The 24,769-nt window shown below is 41.2% G+C and overlaps 1 protein-coding gene across 1 annotated transcript in view; it reads left to right on the top strand.

Moving 5' to 3' along the window:
- Positions 1-164: 164 nt before the first annotated feature.
- ST7L (suppression of tumorigenicity 7 like) overlaps positions 165-24,769 on the top strand; it is a 40,323-nt gene continuing 15,718 nt past the window's right edge. Inside the window, exons 1-11 of the mRNA XM_081009843.1 lie at positions 165-452; positions 3,973-4,055; positions 6,211-6,376; positions 7,269-7,323; positions 7,614-7,729; positions 9,495-9,573; positions 11,529-11,683; positions 12,777-12,874; positions 14,168-14,282; positions 16,426-16,498; positions 16,738-16,840. Coding sequence (XP_080865969.1) covers positions 245-452; positions 3,973-4,055; positions 6,211-6,376; positions 7,269-7,323; positions 7,614-7,729; positions 9,495-9,573; positions 11,529-11,683; positions 12,777-12,874; positions 14,168-14,282; positions 16,426-16,498; positions 16,738-16,840 — 1,251 coding nt within the window. The 5' untranslated portion in view covers positions 165-244. The remainder of the gene's footprint in view (positions 453-3,972; positions 4,056-6,210; positions 6,377-7,268; positions 7,324-7,613; positions 7,730-9,494; positions 9,574-11,528; positions 11,684-12,776; positions 12,875-14,167; positions 14,283-16,425; positions 16,499-16,737; positions 16,841-24,769) is intronic.

The raw sequence follows: 24,769 nt of genomic DNA on the forward strand, positions 1-24,769 counted from the left end.
GGACGGCAGCCCTAAAAAAAAGGGAAAGAACAAAAGCGCTCCTTTTAAAGCAGGCCGGCGGTGGGGGTGTATCCCCAAGGGGTCCCCGCGAAGGCGGCTAACAGACACGTGCGCGGGGGACAAGAGACGGAGCAGCGGGCGCGCTCCCGCTTCTCTCAGAGTCAGGCGGCGGCGCGCCCGGCTAGTCCCTCCCTCCCTCCGTTCCTCCAGCCAGCCAGGCCTGAGCGAGCGAAGGGCGGGAGTCATGGCGGAGAGTGGTCCTTCTCCTGTGGATGGGGATGCGGCGCCTTCCTCCTCCTCCTCCTCCCAGCTGCCCAGCCACTGCCCTCGGCGGTGGGAGAGGCTGAGACTGGCGGGGGGACCCTGGGCGCGGGCGCTGGCCCTGCTGGCGGCGCTCGGGCTCCTTTACTTCTTGCGAGGCCCGCTCCGGCTGCGGGATAACTTGGCGGCAGGTGAGGGGCTGCTCGGGGGGAGCGGGAGGGGAGAGCAGCTCTGTGGGCGCTGAGGGGACTCCGCCGCCGGGGAGGGGCGCGGGCTGGCCCGCCTCCTTTCCCTCCGCTGCTATGGACGTGAGGGGTGGGGGGCTTTGGGGCGGCCGGTTAGGGGTCTGTTTGGGCTACTCGCTGCCCCACAACTCTTCAGCCCTAATCTCAGGTGCTTGAGGTGCCGTTTGTGGAAAGAACTCTGCACGTGCTCCGTGAAACTGGCTTTACGCCGTTCATTTCTGGGCTGAGCCCTGCGGGTGAAAACAGGCTTCTCTAGAGCTATGACTTTGCCTCACACTAAAATCTGGGATGTGCTTACCTTGGGGTTGGTTGCATACAAATACAGTTTTCGTAAGAAGGGTCGTATTATTAGAAAGGATTGGTTCTTGCAGGTCTCCTGGGCTCTGTTCTCCTTTGTGTTTTGGTGTGTATTTAAGTGCTTCTGTCCTTTGGGGGCCTCATTATTTTTTGTCAAGCTATTTGTAAGCCAAGTTGGTTTTAAATCTGGTTCTCCACTTTTCTTTGTGTCTGTTTATTTTAAAGATTGCAAGTCAGTCTGTAGTCCGTGATTTCTTCCCTTTGTCAGCTTTCTATCATCTGTTGCTGTCTGCAAGCCCTGAATGATGACAGCATCTATACTACCAGCTGTCAGATCCTCTGTGTCATCAAAACAGAAAGAAACTAAACCTGTTGTTTGAAAGCTGCAATTTACACACAGTCACTATTCTTTTATTAGAGCAGTGAGCTCCATACTCCCCTTTTGTTGCTTTTTTAAATTGCAGGCCTTACATAGATGCTAAGTCTCATAATATTTTGTTGGTCTAAAGTTAATGGTTGGGGAGTTAAAAGCACACTCTTAAGTCTGCAGGCCAGGATACAGCATGACTTACAGCTCAATCCTCTCCATGTTTATTTAAAAGTAAGTGCCATTATATTCAATGGGACTTATGTCATATGGTTACATCCTTAGTATCGGGTATTTTAATAAAACATCCCAAAGCATGATGATACATGCATAGGTAAAGGTGACTGGACCGTTAAGTCCAGTCGCAAACAACTCTGGGGTTGCGGCGCTCATTTCGCTTTACTGGCCGAGGGAGTCAGTGTTTGTCCTCAGACAGCTTCCAGGTCATGTGGCCAGCATGACTAAGCCGCTTCTGGCAAACCTTCCCACTAGAGTGGTACCTATTTAGCTACTTGCACTTTGACCTGCTTTCGAACTGCTAGGTGGGCAGGAGCTGGGACTGAACAACAGGAGCTCACCCCGTCGTGGGGATTTGAACCGCTGACCTTCTGATCAGCAAGCCCTAGGCTCAGTGGTTTAGACCACAGCGCCACTCGCATCCTCAATACATGCCTAACTTCAGAACAATGTGTTCATGGGTTAACGTTCTAGGGAATGAAGGAGAGTCTGCTTATTTACTTGCCTGGTGGGCCTACTGAGTTTTGCCATACTCAGCACATGAAGCACTACATCAAGTTAAGTTGACTTTTACCTTAGGATCCCCCTCAGGGCTTAATGCAAATGCCCTGCTTTTAACTTGGTCTTAGTTTGTGTGTTTAAGACTTTGTCTCTTGCATTCTGTGGTTTCAAAAGCCCAGGAAGGTAGACTTGTTCAGACAAAACTAGCTATACTGGTTAAATTGTGAGACTCACTAATATAAGAGCTGTCAATTTCTCATTGTCAACATACCATATTCATTTTCTTTAGACTTTTTATCTACTAATCTCTTGCTAAATAACAATCAGTAGGCCTAACCCACAAACAAGATTCAGTGTTGTAGGTTGGTTAATAAAATGCCTCAGGTAGTATCTGTCTGGATTTTATGAATCAGTCCTAAACATGCATATTCAAAAGTAAATCTTACAGAGTACAATGAGATTTACTTCCTGTTAGCATGCAGCAGTGTTAGTTTACCTTTGAGCTGCTTCAGATATGTTGTTCCTACATGGAAATAGATGTTTGCAATGATCTGTATTCAAATTTCTCACAATTACAAGGAACCCTTAAGTGTTGACACTTCTTGGAAGATTACGGCTTAATTTTGAATACTTTGAACCCTTGTTACAAGAAGCACATTCTATGCTCCATGCTAAAAGAAATGTTTGTGCCCATTCTAATAAAAAAATGAAACTAGTGTCTATTGTTGTTTATTAAATTTCTACACCGCCCTTCATCCTAGGATCACAGGGCAGTTTACAATGTAAGAACGCAAAACTGCATAACATAGTAACAAACAAAAACAGTTACACTCCCTCACAGTTTTAAAGGCTGCAGATGGCTTAATTAGCCAGAGGCTTAGGAGAAGAGGGACGTTTTCACCTGGTGCCTAAATATATGTAATGAAGGTGCCAGGCAAGCCTCCCTATGGAGAGCATTCCACAAATGGGGAGCCACTACAAAAAAGCCCATTCTTGTGTTGCCATCTTCTGGACCTCTCATGGAGTGGGTACACAAAGAAGTGGCTCAGATGATGATCACAGGTTCTGAGTCTGTTCATATGGGAAGAGGCAATCCTTGAGGTATTGCAGTCCTGAGCTGTTTAAGGCTTTATGGGTAAAAACCAGCACTTTGAATTTGTCTCAGGAATTGATTGGCAGCCATTACAGTTAGACCAGGATTGGCATTATATGCTCAAACTTTCTTGCTCCGGTGAGCAACCTGACCGCTGACTTCTGCACCAGTTGAAGCTTCCTGTTTTCAGAGGCTGCCCCACATATAATGCATTGTAGTAATCTCGGTCCTTATTTAAATATATCTATACTGCTCTTCACCATATGGTCACAAGGCAAGGTACAACACACCAATATGTGTTTTCAAAAGTATTTAAAATTGAGCAAATATCCATAATTCCCCATATTTTACTCTTTACAGATTTAAGTTAAAGCTATTAAACTTGTGTTAAAACTGTGGTTTGCTGTTTTGGATCCTTGTCTTTGACTGTATCTAGGTTAAGAGAAAGCTAAAATATCAGTTAAAACATTTAGGGTTAGCTGTTTGAACTCAAACTCATGGACTTCTTATGAAGCTAAACATTGAACAAAGAAACAAAAAGTACTTAACACAGCACGTAGTGAAATTATGGTATTCTCTACCATGAACAGTGGTGATGCCTACCGTGTTGGATGGCTTTCAATGGACTAGCCACAGTAGCTAGGTTCTAGCTCTACTGTTGGAAGCAGTACAGTATGTCTTTGAATAGCAGTTTCTGGGAATCACAGGTGGGAAGAATGTTGTTGTGTTTGAGTCCTGTCCAGCACTTTTAGCTAAAAAGTCTACTTTAACATTAATGGTTCTCCTCTAACATTCAAAGCATAGCTTACCTGGGTTACATCATTTCCGGATTCAGACTTTCCAAAAAGTACCCACAACCAACGGAGGAATTGATACTGTGTAGGTGTGTGCGTGCGTTGCTTAAGTAATGTCATCTCAGACACTGAGAGGCAAATGTATTGATTGACAAAGCTTCCCTTTTTCTTTGACAGTGACCATTTTCTTGAGCACATTGACTCCAAAATTCTATGTTGCACTTACTGGGACATCTTCTCTGATATCCGGTCTGATATTTGTAAGTAATTTTCTCTATTTACTCATGCTGGAATTTTTGTTGATCCTACAGAACCAGAAATATAGTATGATTGTGTCTTGTGCTGGGGTTGCATTCCAGGGATGGCACATACATGCAAAAATGCATATACTTGAACCTCCCCCTTCGAACCACCCTCACAGGGCCATCCTGACCTTCCAAGGAAGGCAGAGACCTCTTAAGCTCTCCATCTTGCTTACCAGGCTCTGGGAGGCTCTCATGATATTTAATGTGGCCACTCAAGTTCCTGCAGTATCTAACGAGAGCCTCCCAAAGCCTGGTAAGCAAGTCTGAGAGCTTAAAAGTGCTTTCCACACCAGGAAAACCAAGTGCAAAAGGAGCTTTTAGGCTCTGCTTTGCATGCAATTAATTTGTGGGATTTCAGCTGGCCAGCTTTCAACTACGCAAGGTTGAAATTGCACACGTTAGGATGCAATTGCACTGTAGAGTAAAAGTGAGATTATACTACTACGTAGGCTAGTATTTAAAATGCAGCACACAAGTATTGTATAGAAATCTTCAGATTTTAGATGTTTAGAAGATTAAAAGTTATTTTTTTAATTGCTAAGATGGCTATTTAGTCCCTTCTGCTGCTTAGGACAAAGAAGTAAGAGATTAATGCATACTCAATCCTAAATTTTGGCCTGCTTTTAAGACTGTTATTAAAATGTCCAGGAAAATGTCTACAGCAACTAAGAATAGGTCATGTCTGCATCCACAGTACCTTTTGGGGATTTTTGGAAGATGAGGAATAGTTACTGTGAAATGTGATGCATCTGTGTTTACAGTGTTACAGATTAATTTTTAAAATTAGTCTTTTGTAAACTGTGCCAGTCTGAAGATGAAAGTTACCTTTGATATGCCAGCTGAACTCTAGGTGGCGCTCCTGTACAGAAAAAGAAACCAACATTTTTATTCATTTTGATGTGATTCCTTGCTGGTAACCACAGCCTTCCAAGTAAAAAAATGAAATGGTTTATAGCATTATAAGGGGCAGCTGTGACAATAGTGTTGAGCCTTCCCCGGCAGTATTCTGAATCACATTGCTTAGGCTGCCAAGTCATTTGTGGGACTCTACCTGCATTGCCTCATTATCATGGCTGTATGAGGGGGCCTTATGCATAGCCACAGTTGCACTATACAGTGATACTTCGGGTTACATACGCTTCAGGTTATAGACTCTGCTAACCCAGAAATAGTACCTCGGGTTTAAGAACTTTGCTTCAGGATGAGAACAGAAATTGTGCGGTGGCAGCAGCGGGAGGCCCCATTAGCTAAAGTGGTGCTTCAGGTTAAGAACGGACCTCCGGAACGAGTTAAGTACGTAACCAAAGGTACCACTGTAATGCCATTCCATTGAACATAAAATATGCATATTAGGAGCAGTGTACAAACCAAAAAGATGATGAAAATATTATCATTTGCCTTCAGGCAGTTCTTGTTCATCTTGAGTCCACCAGCATATGATTTATGGCACCCCATGTTTTACCAGAATTGCCCAGAGTAGCATTTAGTTTTTGCCTGGATCCTACTTGCTGGGGCCAAATCTCTGACATAGGACATGCTAGTTCTGAGTCCTGTGCAGCACTGTGTTCAAAAGGTAAGATGAAACCTGTCTATCTATTCCTAACCCTCATGCAGTGCCACAAATAAATGTACACAAGTGGTTGTAGGAGCGGTGTGCTATCACAGGGTAGTAAAATGACCAAAATCAAGTGCATAGTATTAGAAGAAAGACGGTTAAGTCTGCTTTCCTGGATTAGTTTTAATTTGAAAAACATAGGATACTATTTTTAAGCCAATATTTTCCATTGGAAGCGGGGGGAGCAGCCCTGTGGTAAGAACAAATAGATTTCTTGGGCTATCTTATATCTCCATTACACTTTTGTTTACAGAGAAACAGGAAGTGGCTGAAATTTGGGGGCATTGCTTACTACTTTGCTGGTGGCTGTGCTCTAAAAGGGCTTTGTTTAGAAACAATTCTTTTCTATCACATTATCTGTGGGCAAACTGTCAACCTTTGCTGAAAGGAACCATAAATATAATTGCGGCCGGCCTATTGTTTTGTGAGCAAGTGACGTGACTTGAGATTCTTGACCCAATGGTTTATTGTATGTTTTTCTGTTTCTCACTGCAGATATTTGAATGGTGGTATTTCAGGAAATATGGCACATCTTTCATTGAGCAGGTATCCGTGAGCCATTTACGACCACTTATTGGAGGAGCAGAGAATACTAATTCTCCACAGGCAACTTTCTCTGCCACTAGTGGAGAAAATGAGACAAGCAGGCAGAGTTTGTCAGGTGATTGCTTCTAACATCTGGCTTTGTGCAAATGTATTTCGTGATAGCTGGCCTTAGCCAAAGCCTGTAAATACAATTTATGTTTATTTTTGTAAATGGGCTTAGCTTTGCATCAGGTAATGCCTTTGTCTTGCTTAGGAAAAACAAGAGAGATAAAGTAAATCAGATAGGGCAAAGCCTTTTTTAGTGGGGGCAGGTGAGTTGTTGAGTTTAGTATTTTATTTTCCACAACCCCTTGCAATTTCCAAATCAATATGATTTTTAATTTTTTTTATAATAGATATCTTGCCTTTATATATTTTGCTATATAGATCAATGTGACAAGTGGCTTTTGTTTTTGTTTTTTGGAAAATTGCTTGCTTTGCACCTACGTGTGATAGAAAAACTGTTTTCTTGAAGTGGTATCTCAATTTAGACATTCATCCAAACTGTAATTTGGGCTATCAAAAACAAACCAGGGTTTCCTCTGTTTCCTTTCTTCTTACTTGGGGCTTTCCCTTTTTAAATTTTCTGTTTAACACCATTAACACTGGTAATTTGTCATGCCATCCACATTTTAATACTATGGTTAGGGCTTGCCATGCCTGCTTCAAACGATTGTTTATGAATCTAGTTTTGAAAGCAAGTGCGAGCCATCATTTCAGATTTGCATGTCATGGTAAATTATGACTACTGCAGACCAGAAAAGGGAGAAACCAGAATGTGAGCCCATGATTATTTCTGATTCTGCGGAGGAAACATTTTTTTAATATGTGGGCAAGTTCAGAAGTAATGATTTCATATTTATTGAACCAAGATTCTTATGGTGAACCAGGCCTCAACACACAAGGCATATAGGTTAGAAATCTACAGTTCTGGCTTAATTTTGAGATTAAACTGTTTCCTTTTACAGAGTGCAAAGTATGGAGAAATCCCCTTAATCTCTTTAGAGGAGCAGAATATAGCAGGTATTTTTATCTTTGTGATATTAGTGTATAGCCATTTTTGTAAAATAAATTAAAATAGAACTAGAGCTTCTGGTTTGTCAGAACGTTGTAATCTTACTCTTTCCTGTAAATTCCATATATAAAGACAAAGATGGATCTGTTTGGATAGATGATTCATTTCTAAATGCGTCCTTTAGGTTGGCATGTAGATACTTAAATGGGAGCGTATCCGACTGGCTTTCTTTTGAGTAGATATGCAAAGAATTGGGCTGTTAATGAAGCCTCTTTTCTTTTTCTTTCTTTTTTTAAAGATATACATGGGTGACTGGAAAGGAGCCACTTACATATTATGACATGAACTTATCTGCTCAGGATCACCAGACCTTTTTCACATGTGAAACGGACTCAGTTCGACCTTCAGATGCAGGTATCAAATGTATCTCTTGTATGAAAGATAAAAAGATGTCTGGCCATGAATAGTTTTTTATGTTGGGAATGCTTGTTCTAAATATCTTTTCTAAGTCTCTTTTATATTTGATGGATAATTTATGCCATTTTTCCTAATGTTTCTGATCTCTTGGGATGGAGACACCAGGATGAGAAAAACAAACCTTAAGTCATTATTATTGCCAGAACTTTGCATGTCTGTGATAATATTTTTACATATGTCCTCTGCTCACCTGAGAGTCCTGTCCAAGACTACATAGCAGGAAAGAAAGGTGTATTGTGGCACCTTAAAGACTAAAATGTTTACCATGCACATGGACCTCATTGGATGCATTCAGCAGAATTTTTGTGACAGTTCAAGACCCTCACTGTTCTTGCTACAGCAAGATAGATATGGCTACCCCTCTTGAGTTTGTTACTCTCAATAGTAAGACTTACAAATGTTACGGACTTCTGAATGTTGAATTACCACTATAAAAAACCCCTGCCATGCCCCGAGATTATTATATTTCTTTGCTTTTGATTGCACCAAATTGTATTGAGGGTTACATATTGTCTATTCTATCTTTAAAGCAATGGCATTTGTCATATCTGGCCTTTGTCAGCTTATGTGTTAATTCTTACTAGTTCATCTAAATCGGCAAGAGTTAGCTGTCTACACATTAATCTGATGAGATGTTTAATGATATGAGAGCTGTAGTTTTTGTTTTATAAACATCGTATATTGTTTCATCATCAGAGCCAAAACTAACATTATGTTTTCAGAAAAATGCTCCAACATTTTCCACATTATTCTTGCTGGACAGTTGCAGGTTTAGTTCCAAAAGAAACGTATATTGGTTCTCTCCCTTTCTTATAAAAACTGAGGACCATCAGATATATTCAAACTGCAATCCTGTGCTTTCTCACCTGGGAGTCAGCTCAATTGAAATCAGTTGGATTTACTTCTGAGTAGACATGAATAGGATTGTGCAATCAGTTCATGAATGTTGACTTTTTAGCCTTTGTTGGGATTAGGGTTTCATTTCCAAAAAATTGAACCCAGCCAAGTGAGTGGCAATGATGAGAATTTTATTCACTTAAAATGAATAGCATCTGGCAGAAGAGGAGGAAACAACAGCCAGGCCAATCCCACCAGCTTTGGCACTGTTCTCCATGTAGCCACACTCATTCCACTCAGAGACTATCAGTGACCAAACTTACCTTGCAGCCAGCAGGAGGGAAAACAACAAACTTTCATGAGCCACCTGGGGCTAATTGCCACAAGTTCTGCCCCCCCTCTTCTGTCGGTCACCTTATGAATTTTTCTCTTTTAAAAATAAAGATCAAGAATAATATACATTTATGATAGGGCAGGGGTCGGCACTCTAGCAGGGCTGGTTCACTCTAGCAGAGATCCCTCCGTGGGTCAGATCATGCGCACGCGCGATTTCCGGCGTCTGCGCAGACGTGATTTCTGGTGCTGTGGAAGTGAGTCCATGCGCTGTGCTGCGCCAGTTTAGCACAGCGCATGGGGACTCGCTGAGCAGGCAGCTCAGTTTGGGGGCAGCTCGTGGGTTAATTAAATGACCCCCATGGGTCACTTGTAGCCCATGGGCCTTAGGTTGCCAACCCCTGTGATAGGGGCTGGTGTTCAGTTTGGTAGTGGCTTTATTCTTAGAAAGAGAGATGTTTGTTTGTTTGTTTCTCCATGAATACTTACAGTCATGACTTGCCTGTAAATAAATCCTATTTTCCCCCAACAGTTATGCAGAAGGCATGGCGGGAGAGGAACCCTCAGGCCCGAATAAAAGCAGCATATCAAGCTTTAGAATTAAATAATGAGTAAGTTTGATAACAAGTCTCACCCTAATTTTATGAACTAAAATTAAAGCTATACAGCATTGTTAAGTAATTTCTTAGGGCCTATTCAAATTGTTGTAGACTTAGGATAAACATAGAAATTAATAAATTCTAGGATTGTGATTATTTGGGGGTGGAAGATCTAAGCTGCAAAAGAATTTCTGACTGGCTGGGGGGAAGAGCAGACCTGTTAGCATTAGAAAAAAGGTGCTGATGGGACATAGAAGGATCCTTTGGCCTGGGGAGCCAGATGTTACAAAGCTTGCCGGGGTAACTGTGTGTTTGAGGGGACAGGAAAAGGGAGGTTTGAAGCAAGGGTTTCTGGGTAGAAGAAGAAGGAAGTAAGGCTGAGATCCATCTTGGCGGGGGAGAAGGAAAGGTTGCCTGCAATGGTTTGGGCCAAGCTGTAAGATCTGGAATTCCTCCATGCAAACTGAATGTGTAAATAGGCGAATAAACCCTATTTCTCAAAGCATGACAGTCTCCGATGTTTCTTCTGTTCTCCAAAGGGACCCAGACCCTGTGTGTGTGCATGTGGCCCCATGCGCTTGTGCCAATGCTTGGTGAAAATAGGGGCGAGCACTGGGTTTTTGTAACAATATGATTGACATGTTCAAGTGATGTGATCTTTGGTGGGCTGTAACACTATCCCATATTAAGTTTTTAACCCTTGACATATAAAGCTAACATGTAAGACGTTTTTGTAATTGTTGGACATTGAGATGTTACAATTTTCCCAACCTACAGTCTGAAGTGGATACTTCACACAAGTTTGAATTGATGCCGAACCATAGAAATGAAGTAAAGAATCTTATCTTTTTCAGTGCAACTGAACTAAGGGTCCATTTTAATAGGACTCAAAATTCTTATGTTTGGCTCAGTTGTGTCCAAAATTAGCATGCGCCTTTTAGAAAATGAGATCTTCAAGTAGCAGGGGTATTTTTCAACTCAAAATAAACACAATTGTTATAAAAATCTTCATAGTTAAGTCATTTTTAAAAATGTTCTGGGAATTCTCTCTTTTTCTTTTTCTTTTCCTAACATTTTCCCTTCTGTATCTCACACAATGTTCCACTTAAGAGAGAGAAAGCAGAGCAAAAGTTTCCATACCTTTTTAAACAATACACCACTTTGCAAATCTATTTTGTACATTTGACTATCCAAGTGCACTTTTATATGTGGGGGCTGGTATTTTTATATGACTCATCATGGATATCTGAAACACTGCTTTATAGAAATTCAGAATATTTGAGCACAGTTGTTGTTTATGAAACTACCAGTATTTCCATTTTAAGCCCCTGCTCCCCCAGTTTATTAATTTCAAGGTCAAAAGTAATGGGTGGGATGCACCTAACACTCCCCGTCAGCAGAAGCCCTTCACAAGGACATCCACTTGTGCAATGGAGCTTTCCCTCCTTCTACTTTGCTCACGTGCCCCTCAAAATGAACTTGGGGTTGGGACAATCCCAAGAACAATGTGGGGGGGGGGACATCATTCCATGTGGCAAGCTGTAATGCTCACACAGATGAGTAGTTCATAATAACACACCATTAAATTCCACCCAATATTTTGAGCTTCTACATAGAATGAACTGCAGTCCTTTTTTAAAAAACTTCATTTTTGTAGTTTAACAGATATTGAAAGTTACCTTTTACTTAGTGCATTTTGTAGTCATCTTGATCGTAAAATAGCCACCCTCAATGAAAATTAGTAGTCCCCCTCCTGCCTGGGGTCAATGTCACAGAGCCTGTTTTCCTTTTAATGTGTACCGAAACATTTTACATGTATTGTTTGGATGAAAATAGTTTTGTTCCACATCTTTGATTGGAGTTTATTTGTAAGTATGTTCAGCTACTGTACTGTATACATTGTTAATCTTTTCACTGTGTCAACATACATCTTTTGAATACCTGGTTTCATTTTTTCTCTTTCTCAGTTGTGCCACAGCATATGTTCTTTTGGCCGAGGAAGAAGCAACTACTATTGTGGATGCTGAGAAATATTTTAAGCAGGCTCTGAAAGCAGGAGAAACCATTTATAGAAAGTCTCAGCACTGCAGTTCCCAGAGTCCACAGCATGAAGCACAGTTTAGTAAGTATCCTTTCACAAATCATTCAAAATGGTCAATAGTGCTGTGCTTGGTCATGCTCGAATCTACAGAAGCACTAGAAAAGTTTAATGCTGAAGGATTAAAATCCACATGAACACAAAAATTAAAAGTACACATAATAAGTACAGGCAGCAGTTGTACAAGCTGCATTTTAATTTCAGAAAGTGCTGAATGTTTTGCACTGCAATTCTATATGTGTCAAAACAGAAGTAAGCTGAACTGAATACAATGGGACTCACTTTCAGTTACGTGTGTAAAGGATAAGGCTTTAGCCTTATTTTAAAATATTATGAGAATATTTTAAAATATGCTGGTCACAGAAGGGGAGTTGCACTCTAAGAAAGAGGTCATTCTATTCACAGAGCAGCAACACGATACAGTTCTATATTAACTACATTGCAGTTAGCAGGGCTGTGGGAAATAATGTTTTACCTTTGGTATTTTACCTTTGGTGGGTTCATCCCTCTACCAACAGCTCATCCTTTTTGCTTTTTCTAGCAAGTCTCTGTCAATAGCTCAAGGTTACAATATCATTCTCTCTCTTTGTATTTCTCTCTCTCTTGCTGCCTTGTGCCATGGAATGTGGTGTCTTAATTTTGAGGCCACAAACAAGTTGTCAAACTTCAGTTTTTTATTACAATGGAACAGCAAATATGTGCTGAAGCTATGAATATGTTGTTTGGATGAAAGGGTGTTAGAGGGTTTCTTGTCCCACATCCTTGGATGTGGTGGCTTGAGGAAATAGTTGGATTCCTTGTGCTTCATATTAAGTCAGTGTTTGGCACATCACATTGTCTGTGCCCCTCCCTTTCTATTTTCTCAGGATATAATGTTCCCTCCATTTTGCAGACTCAGATGGATAAATGTTGATTGACTCCTGTGTTTTTTTTTTTTAAAAAGTCACTTTGTGATTTTATGGGTGTGTTCTGTGGTTTAACTCTCAACCTTCTCAATATATTTGTGGACAGGGAGAGCAGGATGGATCTACAACATATGCAGAAATGAATGCCTGGTTTAGAAAATGTGTGATAAGTTAGTTTTTATGTATTTGATGTAGCCTCTCTTTTTCCCTAGGAAGAGACACCAATGTACTGGTTTATGTGAAAAGAAGACTAGCTATGTGTGCAAGGAAGCTTGGAAGAATTAAAGAAGCAGTAAAAATGATGAGAGATGTAAGTTATCCAGACTTCAATCCTATACCCACTTACCTGGGAGGACATAAGAAGAACTTGCTGGATCAGGCCAATGGCCCAACTAGTCCAGTAACTTCTTCTCACAGTAGCCAGCCAGATGCCTCTGGGAAACTGGCAGGCAGGATTTGAGCACAAGAGCATTCTCTCATCCTGTAGTTTCCAGTAGGTAGTATTCAGAATCTGCATTGCTGCTTCCAGTTGTAGCTCATCATGGCTAGTGGCTGAATTTAAGTCAACAGCACTTACTTCTGAGTAGACGTGTATAGCAGTGATGAGGAACATCCAGCCTGAGAGGCTATTTTCCCAGTGTCATGCCATCTGCCCCCCCCCCCCCGCGATATCGTATATGATGTCAGGTCCAGAGCAGGAATGATCAGGAGTCTTAAAAGGGGTGCTGATTGTTCCATGACTTGTTTTCAGTGCCTGTTAAATTTGGCAGCAGATGGAAGTCCCACTGGGATTGGTTCCACTTGGAAGCTACTGAATGGATCTGAACCCTTTCCAAAGTGAGGTTTGAAATCAGTGCTCTTTGGCTGTTTCGGTCAACTGAGCAATTCCGTTGCAGAATGGCTTGAGTTCAATCTGTGCTGCAAAGGAAAAATGGGTCAGTTTCACTTTGTATAGGAAAAGCAGCACCTATGATTTCAAGATATGAGTGGAATGTACAATCCTTTGTGTTTGGTTCTGCTAACCATGAGTTTGCTACCAAGTCTGTTGACCTAGACTGTAAACTTAGGTACATTTACTTGGAGGTAGATCTCATTTGGGACGTGGGTGGCGCTGTGGTCTAAAACCACTGAGCTTCTTGGGCTTGCCGACTGGAAGGTCAGCAGTTTGAATCCCTGTGACGGGGTGAGCTCCCATTTCTTGGTCCCAGCTCCTGCCAACCTAGCAGTTCAAAAGCACATCAAAGTGCAAGTAGATAAATAGGTACAGCTCTGGCGGGAAGGTAAATGGTGTTTCCATGCGCTGCTCTGGCCACATGACCCGGAAAAACTGTCTGCGGACAAACTCTGGCTCCCTCAGCCTGTAAAGCGAGATGAGCGCCACAACCCCAGAGTCGTCTGTGACTGGACTTAACTGTCAGGGGTCCTTTACCTTTACCTTTTTAGATCTCATTGAGTTCATTGGGTTAATGTGCGTAATTCATTTTATTCTTAAAATCAAATTTAATGCATTTTTACTTAGTGGAGTAAACATGCATAAAACTTGGCTGCAAGATAGAAACTTGCGTAGCCTAATTTATTCTCTCCTCCTGGCTCCTATTTACAGTTAATGAAAGAGTTTCCTCTCCTAAGTGTATTGAATATACATGAAAACCTCCTAGAATCACTTCTGGAACTACAGGCTTATGCTGATGTCCAGGCAGTTCTAGCAAAGTATGATGGTAAGAATATATAAATGTCATTGTGTGTTAGATGCAAGTTGCAGTGTGTGCTTGAATAATATTTTCATAAATAACTAGGCCCCTTCCCTCTTGGGGTCCAAGGCCTTCCATGATTAGCAGACATTTTTCAAATAACTCAGCAGAGTAGATAGGTGGTGCCTGAAAATCAACACAGACATCTGTTCACCTTGATTTGTCTCTTATCTTGGACCTTGGGCAGTTGATATAAATTGGATGAAATTATTTTATTTGTTCAACTTTTAAATTGTGCTTTATCCAATCAAAATCCCAGGGTTGTTTGCAAAATACTAATTGTTTTTAAGTTATTGTGTTGTTTGGATTTTATTATGCTAGTTAGGTTGTAATCCAGCTGGTGAAAGGCTCTCTCTCTATCTATCTATAATTCATTTAAAAAACAGTAACGCTTCCCCCAAAATTTAAAGAAGATATCATTTAAGCAGGACATATAGGAATGACAGTTCTATCCCACTTATTTTTTTCTAGTGGCTCTTTTCACTCCAGAGAGCCTAGGGCTTGCTGATCAGAAGGTTAGTGGTTCGAATCCTCCCGTTGCTCGGTCCCTGCTCCTGCCAACCTCGCAGTTCGAAAGCATGTCAAAGTGCAAGTAGATAAATAGGTACCGCTCTGGCGGGAAGGTAAATGGCGTTTCCATGCACTGCTCTGTTTCTCCAGAAGCAGCTTAGTCATGCTGGCCACATGACCTGGAAGCTGTACGCCGGCTTCCTCGACCAATAAAGCAAGATGAGCGCCTCAACCCCAGAGTCATCCGCGACTGGACCTAATGGTCAGGGGTCCCTTTACCTTTACCTTTTTATGTTAACTTTCTACATTATAATTGAATAATGTATCCTGTCACTAGTATGTTATATTGATGTTTATATATAGATCAGTTAGCAGAAGAGACTAACTACTTCTGTATGTTCTCAGAGTTACACCGCTTTTTTCGTGGTGCATCTCTACAAATGATTTCAGGTCAAAAAACTATAATGCACTTCAAATTCAGTGCCAGATTTACCACATTTTCTGTGAGAGGTGCTCCAAAGGAGTTTTTCCTAACAGTTCTTCCTCTAGGACTGCATAGTGCTTAGTTGCTTTTCAGCATACCATGGAACACATACATAAAATGTAAGAAGAGTTTCATGTAAACTCTGAACAGTGATATTAAAACTAATTATCATGTTTCTGATGAAGTTAAGGGTGGGAACACAGTTCAGTGGGTGTCAGATTCACTCCTTGTCCCCTCCAGCAATGGGTGTTCAAGATTCAAGATGCTGAAAAGCTGCTGTTATTCAGATGCAATGCTGGAGCTAGATGGAGCCATTGCTTTAACTCAGAATATACTGCAGATTCTTACAATTGATAGCTAAGTATTTTTTTAAAAGTTAAAAAGTAAATAGTGGCTAAAACTGCCCATTAACATGGAATTGGGGGGGGGGTGGATTTGAAGGTGGCTGGAGGCATTTTAAAATGTGTTAATAGATTGCTTTAACCTGGTTTTATGACATTAGTGATGTTGAAGACTTGCCAGAAACAATACATGATTCTGAACATTGCTGTGTGGCAACCAGCCCAAAATTTTGATCCTCTCATTTGGGAAAAGGAGGAAGAGAAGTAGTAGCTAGGAAGAGTAACTTCGTGGGAAGTTGTGGTGATGACAGTAAGGAAAGAGGTGATTAGGAGAAAAGAGGAAGGAATGGGACCTAGGGTTGAGATTGTACAGGAAAGAAAGATGAGTGACAGAGAATATATGGAACAGAAGAGGTTATTCCACATTCTGTTGCTGTGGGCACATGGGTGTTGGGGGCATATGTTTTTATGAGCCACATCAATGGCAATGGGCCTTTAGTCATCTTGGAATTCTCAGAAATAAGAAGCTACAGACAATTTGGAGCCATGATCCAAAGCAGCAGACATTTGACACATGTACAAAAGAGTAAGATGCATAGCCGTGTCTTTCTCTATAGTTTCCTCCCCTGAGCTCTCACACAAAGCAAGTAAACTTAGTCTGAAACATTGCCTTTTCCTTTGTGGTAGCTTTAAAGTACCTCCCTCTTCGTGAAGGGTGTGGTTTTGAAATGTTTCTCACTTTAGAATGTAAATACAACAATTTATTGTTTCATAGACATCAGCCTTCCAAAATCAGCAGCGATATGTTACACAGCAGCACTCTTAAAGGCCAGAGCAGTTTCAGATAGGTAAGTGAAATATTTCAGATTCAGATGTAAAGTGATAAGCTCTTCACTCTTCTTGCAAGCAAATAATTTTGCATCTGGTAACTGCAAGTAGTGCTTTTGCTTTGTTGGATTAAGCTCTGGCCCAGCTAATTTGAGCTTTTACTTAAAAAAAATTATTTTCAATCAGCTCATCTTAAAAAAGCTAGATTATCCTTTGCCTCAGTTTGAGTAACTTGACAAACTTTTGAATGTTGCTGCAGATTCTCTCCAGAAACAGCCTCTAGAAGAGGACTTAGTACAGCAGAGATTAATGCTGTAGAGGCAATTCACAGAGCAGTTGAATTTAATCCTCATGTTCCAAAGGTAAGTGTTTGTCCGCGTGCATGCATACACACACACACACAAAGCAAAAGGCAAGCCAACTAAAACAGGTGATTATTTTAAGAACTTCTCTACATACACCATATTGAGTGTAGAACTACACAGTATGACCAGCATTCTGTCTTATGAGGCAGATATAGCAGGCACTTGGGTAAAATCACTTTTAAACAAATGGGCTCTGAAACAAGGGGTAAACTCAGTTGGGAGAATAGTGGTCTCTGGAGTGGGAGTGTCTTCATGGAGGCACTTCCTGCACTGATTTCCACCCCCATCTCCAGCATTCACATTTTCTCGGGCACACATAGGTTTGAGAGCATACATTTGCTAAAATATCATAAGACAGAAGTACAGGGTTGTTGTTTTTAGCTCTTCAGAGTTCTGTCACACATTGACACCATGTTTTTCTGCAACACCTAACAATTCATAATTGTTAATCTCAAATGCTTGCAGCCCAAAAGCATTTTTGCATGACAGAGTTTCAGAGAGATTAGTGTCCTTATAATTGGTTTCATGCTGAGAGATTACATAGTTTGTATGTTTGTTGGCAAATTTGTTGTTCCTGGTGCTACTATTTGATTGTTATCTTCAAATAGGAACAGTGCATTTTCCATTCATTGGTGGTTCTGGTGCTATCAAATGCTCTCTCCATTGCCTGTTTTTGTTTTAAGATAGGCACTCAAGCCTGCCACAACATCCTCCCTCTCTCCTATGTGTCTCCTAACTAGAGCCATCCCATTTGGATTATTTGTTTATATTTGATGAAAGCAGACTATTTCCTAATCCAGGCATAGGCAAACTCGGCCCTCCAGATGTTTTGAGACTACAGTTCCCATCACCCCTGACCACTGGTCCTGTTAGCTAGGGATGATGGGAGTTGTAGTCCCAAAACATCTGGAGGGCTGAGTTTGCCTATGCCTGCCCTAATCCTTCCTTCACCATTCAATGAATTCTTTACTTTAGCTATCACTGAGAAGGACTCTGTTTTTTATTGGTCTCTCACAGCACTTCTGAGGTCCTTGGCCTCACTCAGATGTGCTGACGCACTTCTTGACTTGCGTGTTCAGATCCCAGCTGTTCTTGTTGGTTTTCTGAAATCACAGTTGCTGGTAAAGTTCTGCAAATGCTGTTAATACTGGTAGGAGGATCCTAATCAGTCTGCCTTGAAGTGAATCATGGAGCCCTTGGGGATGGTAGGGTTAGGAAGAACACACGGGGAGGGTGTAATGTCACAAGACTGGCAGGGAGAGTGGGGGAATCAGAGAAGGGGGTAACAGAAGAGGGAGCAGTTGTATTGCACTGCTGGCAAAGAGATAAACAATGGTGTGTAAAGTGGTGTGTGTGTTTCTGTAGAGTTGTCTTGAGTTAAGGATGTGTGGCTGAGCTAGGTGTATGTACAAGAAAGAGCGAGTGTGGGGTAGCTATGCCTGATTTGGTTTTGACCATGCTGGTATGTGGTCCTCAGAGGGTGGATCAAGAGGCAGTATGGCCCTCAGATTGAAAATAAAGTTCACCACCTCTGATCTAGGGAGACTAGGAATCTCATGTTTTCCTCTAGCCCTTTTTAAAAAGGATTTTATGGTTCTGAGCTCACTGTCTTTCTAGATCAGTGTCTTTTCACCCCCCTGCTATTATTTATTTTCAATTTTATTTGTTTTAAAGATGTATGGAAATTGTTATCTGATGTAATTGTTCTGTTTGTAAAACCACTTTGTGTTCCATTTTGAAAGGTACCATAAATCTAAATAGAAATATATAAACCATTTCAGCTTCTGTAATACCAAGCATTCACCTCTGTGTTTCTGCTGGCTGCTTTTGAGCTCCTCAGTTGATAAATAGGTTGGCTGATCAAGGCAGTCCTTAGGATCTCCTGCTAAACAGACTCTACCTGCTTCCCCAGCCATAATTTTCCATACAGAGGGAGATAATATATGTTAACCTCCATAGGGTGGGCACTTGTTTAACTTAATGAAACTTTCAAAGACCATGAAATAGTATGCTGTCCTAGAGCATGATTTTGTTTTCTGATTGGTAGAAGCATGTTGACTGAATTTCCAACCTAATATAATTTCCCCTTAAGTAGGGTAGTGAATGTGGTGCCCTCCATATGTTGTTGGACTACAACTCTCATCATTCCAGACAATTGACCATGCCGGCTGGGGCTGATGGGAGTTGTAGTTCAAAAACATCTAAGAAGCACCAGGTTGGCTACCCATGTCCTAAGATAAGAGACAATGTTTGAGCTTGTTTAAACATAACTAAGAAAAAGCAATGAGTTGGTGCCGCTTGTTGTCAAGGCATGATTTAATATGAGCTCAAAGGGTCATTTAAGGTCCCTGTTTAGATATGGATTCCAGAAAAATAGAACACAGTGGACCCCTCTGTTTATTCTTGAATTCACACAGCCCGTACAAATGTATTAATATATAGCCCTATTACTTTGATTTCCAAGTAAACATCGTGCAAGTTGACACTATATAGATTAGTAAAAATAAGAAGAAAATTGGGGGAAATGTGGGATAAACAGGACCACTAATACTCCCAGGGATTGTAAGCCTCCTTAGGGAGATTCACCTACCACTTTGAGAACCATGGGAACAGAACAACTATCCAGGAAATAATGATCGTATCAGCATTTTTGGGGGACAATTTCATCTGTAGACAGTCAGAACTATAGCATATTGTACTAGAACTAAGTTAAAAATAACTCCTCTAGGGAAGAACTTGTTTTTTGCATGCTTTTATTTGTTTTTTTTCCAAAGAGTCAATTGTTAATGGACCACTTTCTTTGTCTAATAGGAAGTGAAAGCTTTTTCTAAATGGCTGAAATTTAGGATTTTGTCCAGTTGAAAACTAGATGTATCAGATAAGTGAGACAATAAGAAACAGATGGGTTCTCAGAAAGATATTTGAGTAAGTGTTTTAGTTCCATCCTTTTGTTTGTGACTATGGCTAGCTCTAAATGAACCTGTAAACCATTCTACATACAGTGGGTTTGATCCTTATCCATTTGAATATAGTGCTTTCCCATGCAGGAATACCCATAGGATAAGTATGGTTTCTGCTTTGAAGAAAGATGTTCTCCTTTAACGGGGACCATTTTTTCTTGGAAGCAGGGCCTATTGGGGCTTGAAACTGTTCCTATGGAAGGCATTTCTTTTGTGCAAACTAATTGGAGGAGACTGGAAGGATATCTTACTGCTCCTCCAGAGACCTTGTTTTCATCCCTGAACCTTGCTCCTCACACTTCTCTGGAGATCCACCATCCTGTCAAAAGTGGCCCACAAAGGGGTGGCCACTTTAGAATCTGGCCTGCTGAGCCAAAGTTGTTCTTACCCCTGAACTACAGCATCTCTTGACAGATGGTTGACCAGCTTCTGACCAGATGCCTCCAGTGAAGCTAGTGCCTACCAGCTGCTCAGACAGCCTATTCCACTGTCAAATAGCTCGTAACAGTTAGGAAGTTTCTTCTAACGTTTAGCTGAAATTGGTTTCCCAGCAGTTTCCAGACTTTTATTACGTCTGACTTCTAGTATGCAGATCTTTCAACTGCTCTTCATAGAGCTTGGTTTCCAGACCACCTCACCATGCTGGCTGGACATTCACCAGTCCTTTTTAAATGTGGCACCCAGAACTGAACCCACTACTCCAGATGTGGCCTGACTAGCAAAGAGTGGAACTATTTTCCCATGTGGTCTGGACTCTGTATAGTGCAGTTGCAGCACACACACATTTTACTTAAGCAAATTCAATTATGCACTCTTGGCTTTTGAGGAAGCAGCAGCCTTCCCAACCGTGGTTGCATCAGAGGTGGCAGCTCCAAAATGAGTGAAATGAGTGGAGAAGCTGTAGAGGCAGATGGAAGAATAAGAAGAAATGTTGAGCTGCTGGCTGGACAGAGAGAGGCTGACAGAGCTGCAGGCAAAACAAACCCCCCAAATTGGAATTGAGCCACATTTCTGCCTGCCTCTCTCCCTGTCTGCTTTTCTCTCCCTTTTCGCATCTGAAGGAACCAAGCTTCCCCCCACTTTTCTTGCAGCCTAGGGAGCCAGTGCAGGAAGGTCCTCTGCGCAGGATTTCCCCCACTTCCAGCAGGCAGCTTTTGTCTATATGCAATTTTGTGTATGTGCTGTGTAGAACGTAGTGCTCACATGAGTGCTCTGGAACGTAGTGCTCACATGAGTTGCAATCTTACTGTACTGTTAATGAAATGTAAGACTGTCTTACCTCTTTGAGCAGTTGCATGCACTACCAGCTCACTACCAGCTCATTTTACTGTAAACTTGGCAGGATAATTGTAAATCCTGACAGCAAAATTGAACCTCATAAACTGAAAAAGAGCTTTTTGTCATGCCTTTCTGAGCTTCCATAAGTGCCTCTTCATGCAACATTGAGGATTGATTTTTGCCCTTAGTCTTTCTGCAGACAATATACATGACCTTTATGAACATATTCTTTTGCAGAACATGTGGCTTACTGGGCACATTGGTGCTGATCAGTGTTTAGGGATTATGTTTTTAATTTGTTCTGCTGGCAAAATATAAACTTTAATATAATATTGTACAAATGCTTCACTGTTCTAGATAATGCAATTTGTGTATTTCAATTAAACTGTTCGTTATAACAAATTTTAAGTGTTCTCAATATCTGAGACTGGGATGACCAACATGGTCCCCTCCATATATTGTACTCCACCTCCCATCACTCACAGCCAATATGACCGGTGGTTAGCGATGATGAGAGTTCTAGTTCACAGCATCTGGAGGTCGCCACATAAATATTATCTCTTAGCTATGTTGTCTAATATTTCTAATATTAGAAACTTACAGTGATTATGTTTAATTTGCTTGTGTAGCTACAGAAGTGCCAGGTAAAAGAGTGACTTAAAAAGAAAATTAAAACATCCATGAGGTTAATTTGGATAACCTGAAACATAAATGTTTAAGCTGATGTAATTGACTAATTTCTTATCCTGACCAAATTCTGTTTCCAAGACAGATTTTAAAAGCATTTTGTTTTCATGTCATATGGAACAATTAAAGCCTTCCTACCACACTCGTACAGTGTATATCACCCAATGACATGATCCTAGATGGGAGACTCCCCCCCCCCGTCCAACTTTCCCCTAAATGAGTGTATACAGTTGGAATTTCAACCAGCTCTGTACATTCCTGACACTGATGATATATGGCCCTTGCAGTCTTGATAGTGGAAGGATGGCTTATCCCCAGACCTAATCCTCCTCTGATAATCGGGACGTCCAAATGGTTCTTTCCTTGAAGGTCTGAATTTATCCATCCAGTCTTCTGTCTGCCTGTCCAATCTGATAGAATGTGCACTGAGAGAGCTAATTGCTGAGAGAATTTGCTGCTTGCCTGCATGACTGATCAAGAGCACAGCAAGTTCATTTCAGACAGTCTCAGACAGATTTTGCTTCATCCTCTGCCTTTAGGGGGAGAAGATTATGATGTCTTATCATTATCTAAGAGTTAGGTGTCTCTTCAATTGCCTCAGAACTGCTGTATCCTTAAGGAGTTTAATATGTCTGTACCATCTTTTTGTGTTGTCCTGACTAGCTCTGTGTGTTGTCAAGAAAATTAGCGCTTCGTGTTATCCATAATTCTATCTTCCTTTCTGGTCATGCTTTCCTTCAGATTTCATTATTTGTATTGATGCAACTTCCAGCTGACAAGGAGCTGGGGAGAATGGTGTGCCAGCAGTGTTAGATACAGGCACAGCTTCTTTAGATTAAGGAAGAGTCAAGTTCTGGAATATATTGTGTCTATGGTTTTCAATTTAAGCGATAACAGGCTTGCTTGACTGCTTGGTTTATTTGTGTGTGTGTGTGCATTCCCACCTCTGCTATCTGAGTTTCCAGGGAATGTATGTTCAATCTTATAGTTAAGCATGAATCTGAAATAACAAATGCTTGTTTTAGATGTGCATTTTTCTTGGTCAAAACTAAAGTTTCAAGATGCGTGGTCCTGTGCATATCTACTCAGAAATAAATCTCATTAATTCAAATGGATCTTTCTTCTGGAATTCCAAAACTTCTTTTATCAAACCTTAGTTGCCTTATAAAATTTGTATAGCACTTTTCACCAGACACACTCAAAGTGTTTTCCAACAGTACTGAAAGCTACAGTTATTAAAATGAAATACAATTAAAGCAAAGCAAATATTACAACAATAGAGGGTTGTAAAATTCCAAAGATTTGGGAGAGGTGCAAATTTGAACTGTACAGTGGAAAAGTATAAGTGATTATTCTGTCCATACCGTTGGGCAAGGTTTCAGAGTCAAGGTACAATCACAGAGAAGGCCCACAATACTCATAGGTGGGACTGCAAATAAGGCACTCTCAACTGATTTTGGAGCTCAAGCTGGTTAATATGGAGAGAGGCACTTCAAGTCATTCAGGGCTTTAACATACTAATAACACCTTAAATTGTAGGTAGCCGGTGAAGCTCCTGCAGAATAGGTGTAATAAGCCTAGGAGCACCTGTTAAAACTTTAGATGCAGCTGTATGTAGAGTGTATTACAGTAATCCAACTGGGAGATTACTAGAACATGTAAAACTAGCTGGGATATTTTGATCCAGGAATCTAGAAGAGGCAAAATACACATTTTCCCAGCACAAGGACCACCCACCAACAGTGTTTTCACTAAGTCAGGATTCAGTTTATTGGCCTTCATCCAGCTAATTACTACCCTCAGGCACTGGTTCAGCACAAACAGGGCTATATCTAGTTTAGACGGTTGTTGTTGTTTAGTCGTGTCCAACTCTTCGTGACCTCATGGACCAGAGCACGCCAGGCACTCCTGTCTTCCACTGCCTCCCGCAGTTTGGTCAGACTCATGTTTGTAGCTTCGAGAACACTGTCCAACCATCTAGTCCTCTGTTGTCCCCTTCTCCTTGTGCCCTCCATCTTTCCCAACATCAGGGTCTTTTCCAGGGAGTCTTCTCTTCTCATGAGGTGGCCAAAGTATTGGAGCCTCAGCTTCACAATCTGTCCTTCCTGTGAGCACTCAGGGCTGATTTCCTTCAGAATGGATGCGTTTGATCTTCTTGCAGTCCATGGGACTCTCAAGAGTCTCCTCCAGCACCATAATTCAAAAGCATCAATTCTTCGGCGATCAGTTTAGACGGTACTGATATACATTGCTGAATGTCATCTGCATGTTGATGACACTGAGTTCCAAACTCTCTGATGATGTGACCTAATGACTTCATATAGATATTTAAATAGCATTGGGAACAAAAATAAGGATTGCAGAACTTGGGGCTAAGCCAAACTCAGCTCTTTGGAAGCAGCCCTATAGGTAGGTCTGGGATCACTGTAACACTGTGATCCCAACCCACCAAGTTACTCCAGGAGTATAACATGGTTGATGGTATCAAAATCCACTAAGTGTTCAAGGAGAAGCAACAGGGTAACACTTCCATTTCTCTCCTAAAGCAAGTTATCAGTCACAGCCGTCTCTGTGCCAAAACCAGACCTGGGACTCAGCTACATTTGTAAAGATAAAGCACTTTATATGCATTATAACACTGTGACACCAGATGGCAATGTGGAGTCCTGTCTTTCACCAATGGGATTCCCCTGTATGAAGTTTACAACAAGTTTAACTGAAACACTTTTTCGATGTGTCTAGATTCAGCCCTAGTGCTGAATTAAATGGGTCAAGATAATTGCTTTTCCTTTTAGTATGTCTGAAATTGCATGGCCACAAGTCTCTTGAACACCTTCCTCAGAAAGGGATGTTAGTGACTGAGTAGTGGTTTAGATCCTCATGATCTAGGCATGGTGATGTACCCCTTCCTTTCAATATGACAAGGAACACTCTCTGCTACAAGGATGCATTTACCACACTTGAGATTACCTCAACCAGCTTTGACAGTTGGTACACCAAC

The sequence above is a fragment of the Podarcis pityusensis genome (assembly GCF_964106645.2).
Source record: "Podarcis pityusensis genome assembly, chromosome: 6".
Lineage (NCBI taxonomy): Eukaryota > Metazoa > Chordata > Lepidosauria > Squamata > Lacertidae > Podarcis > Podarcis pityusensis.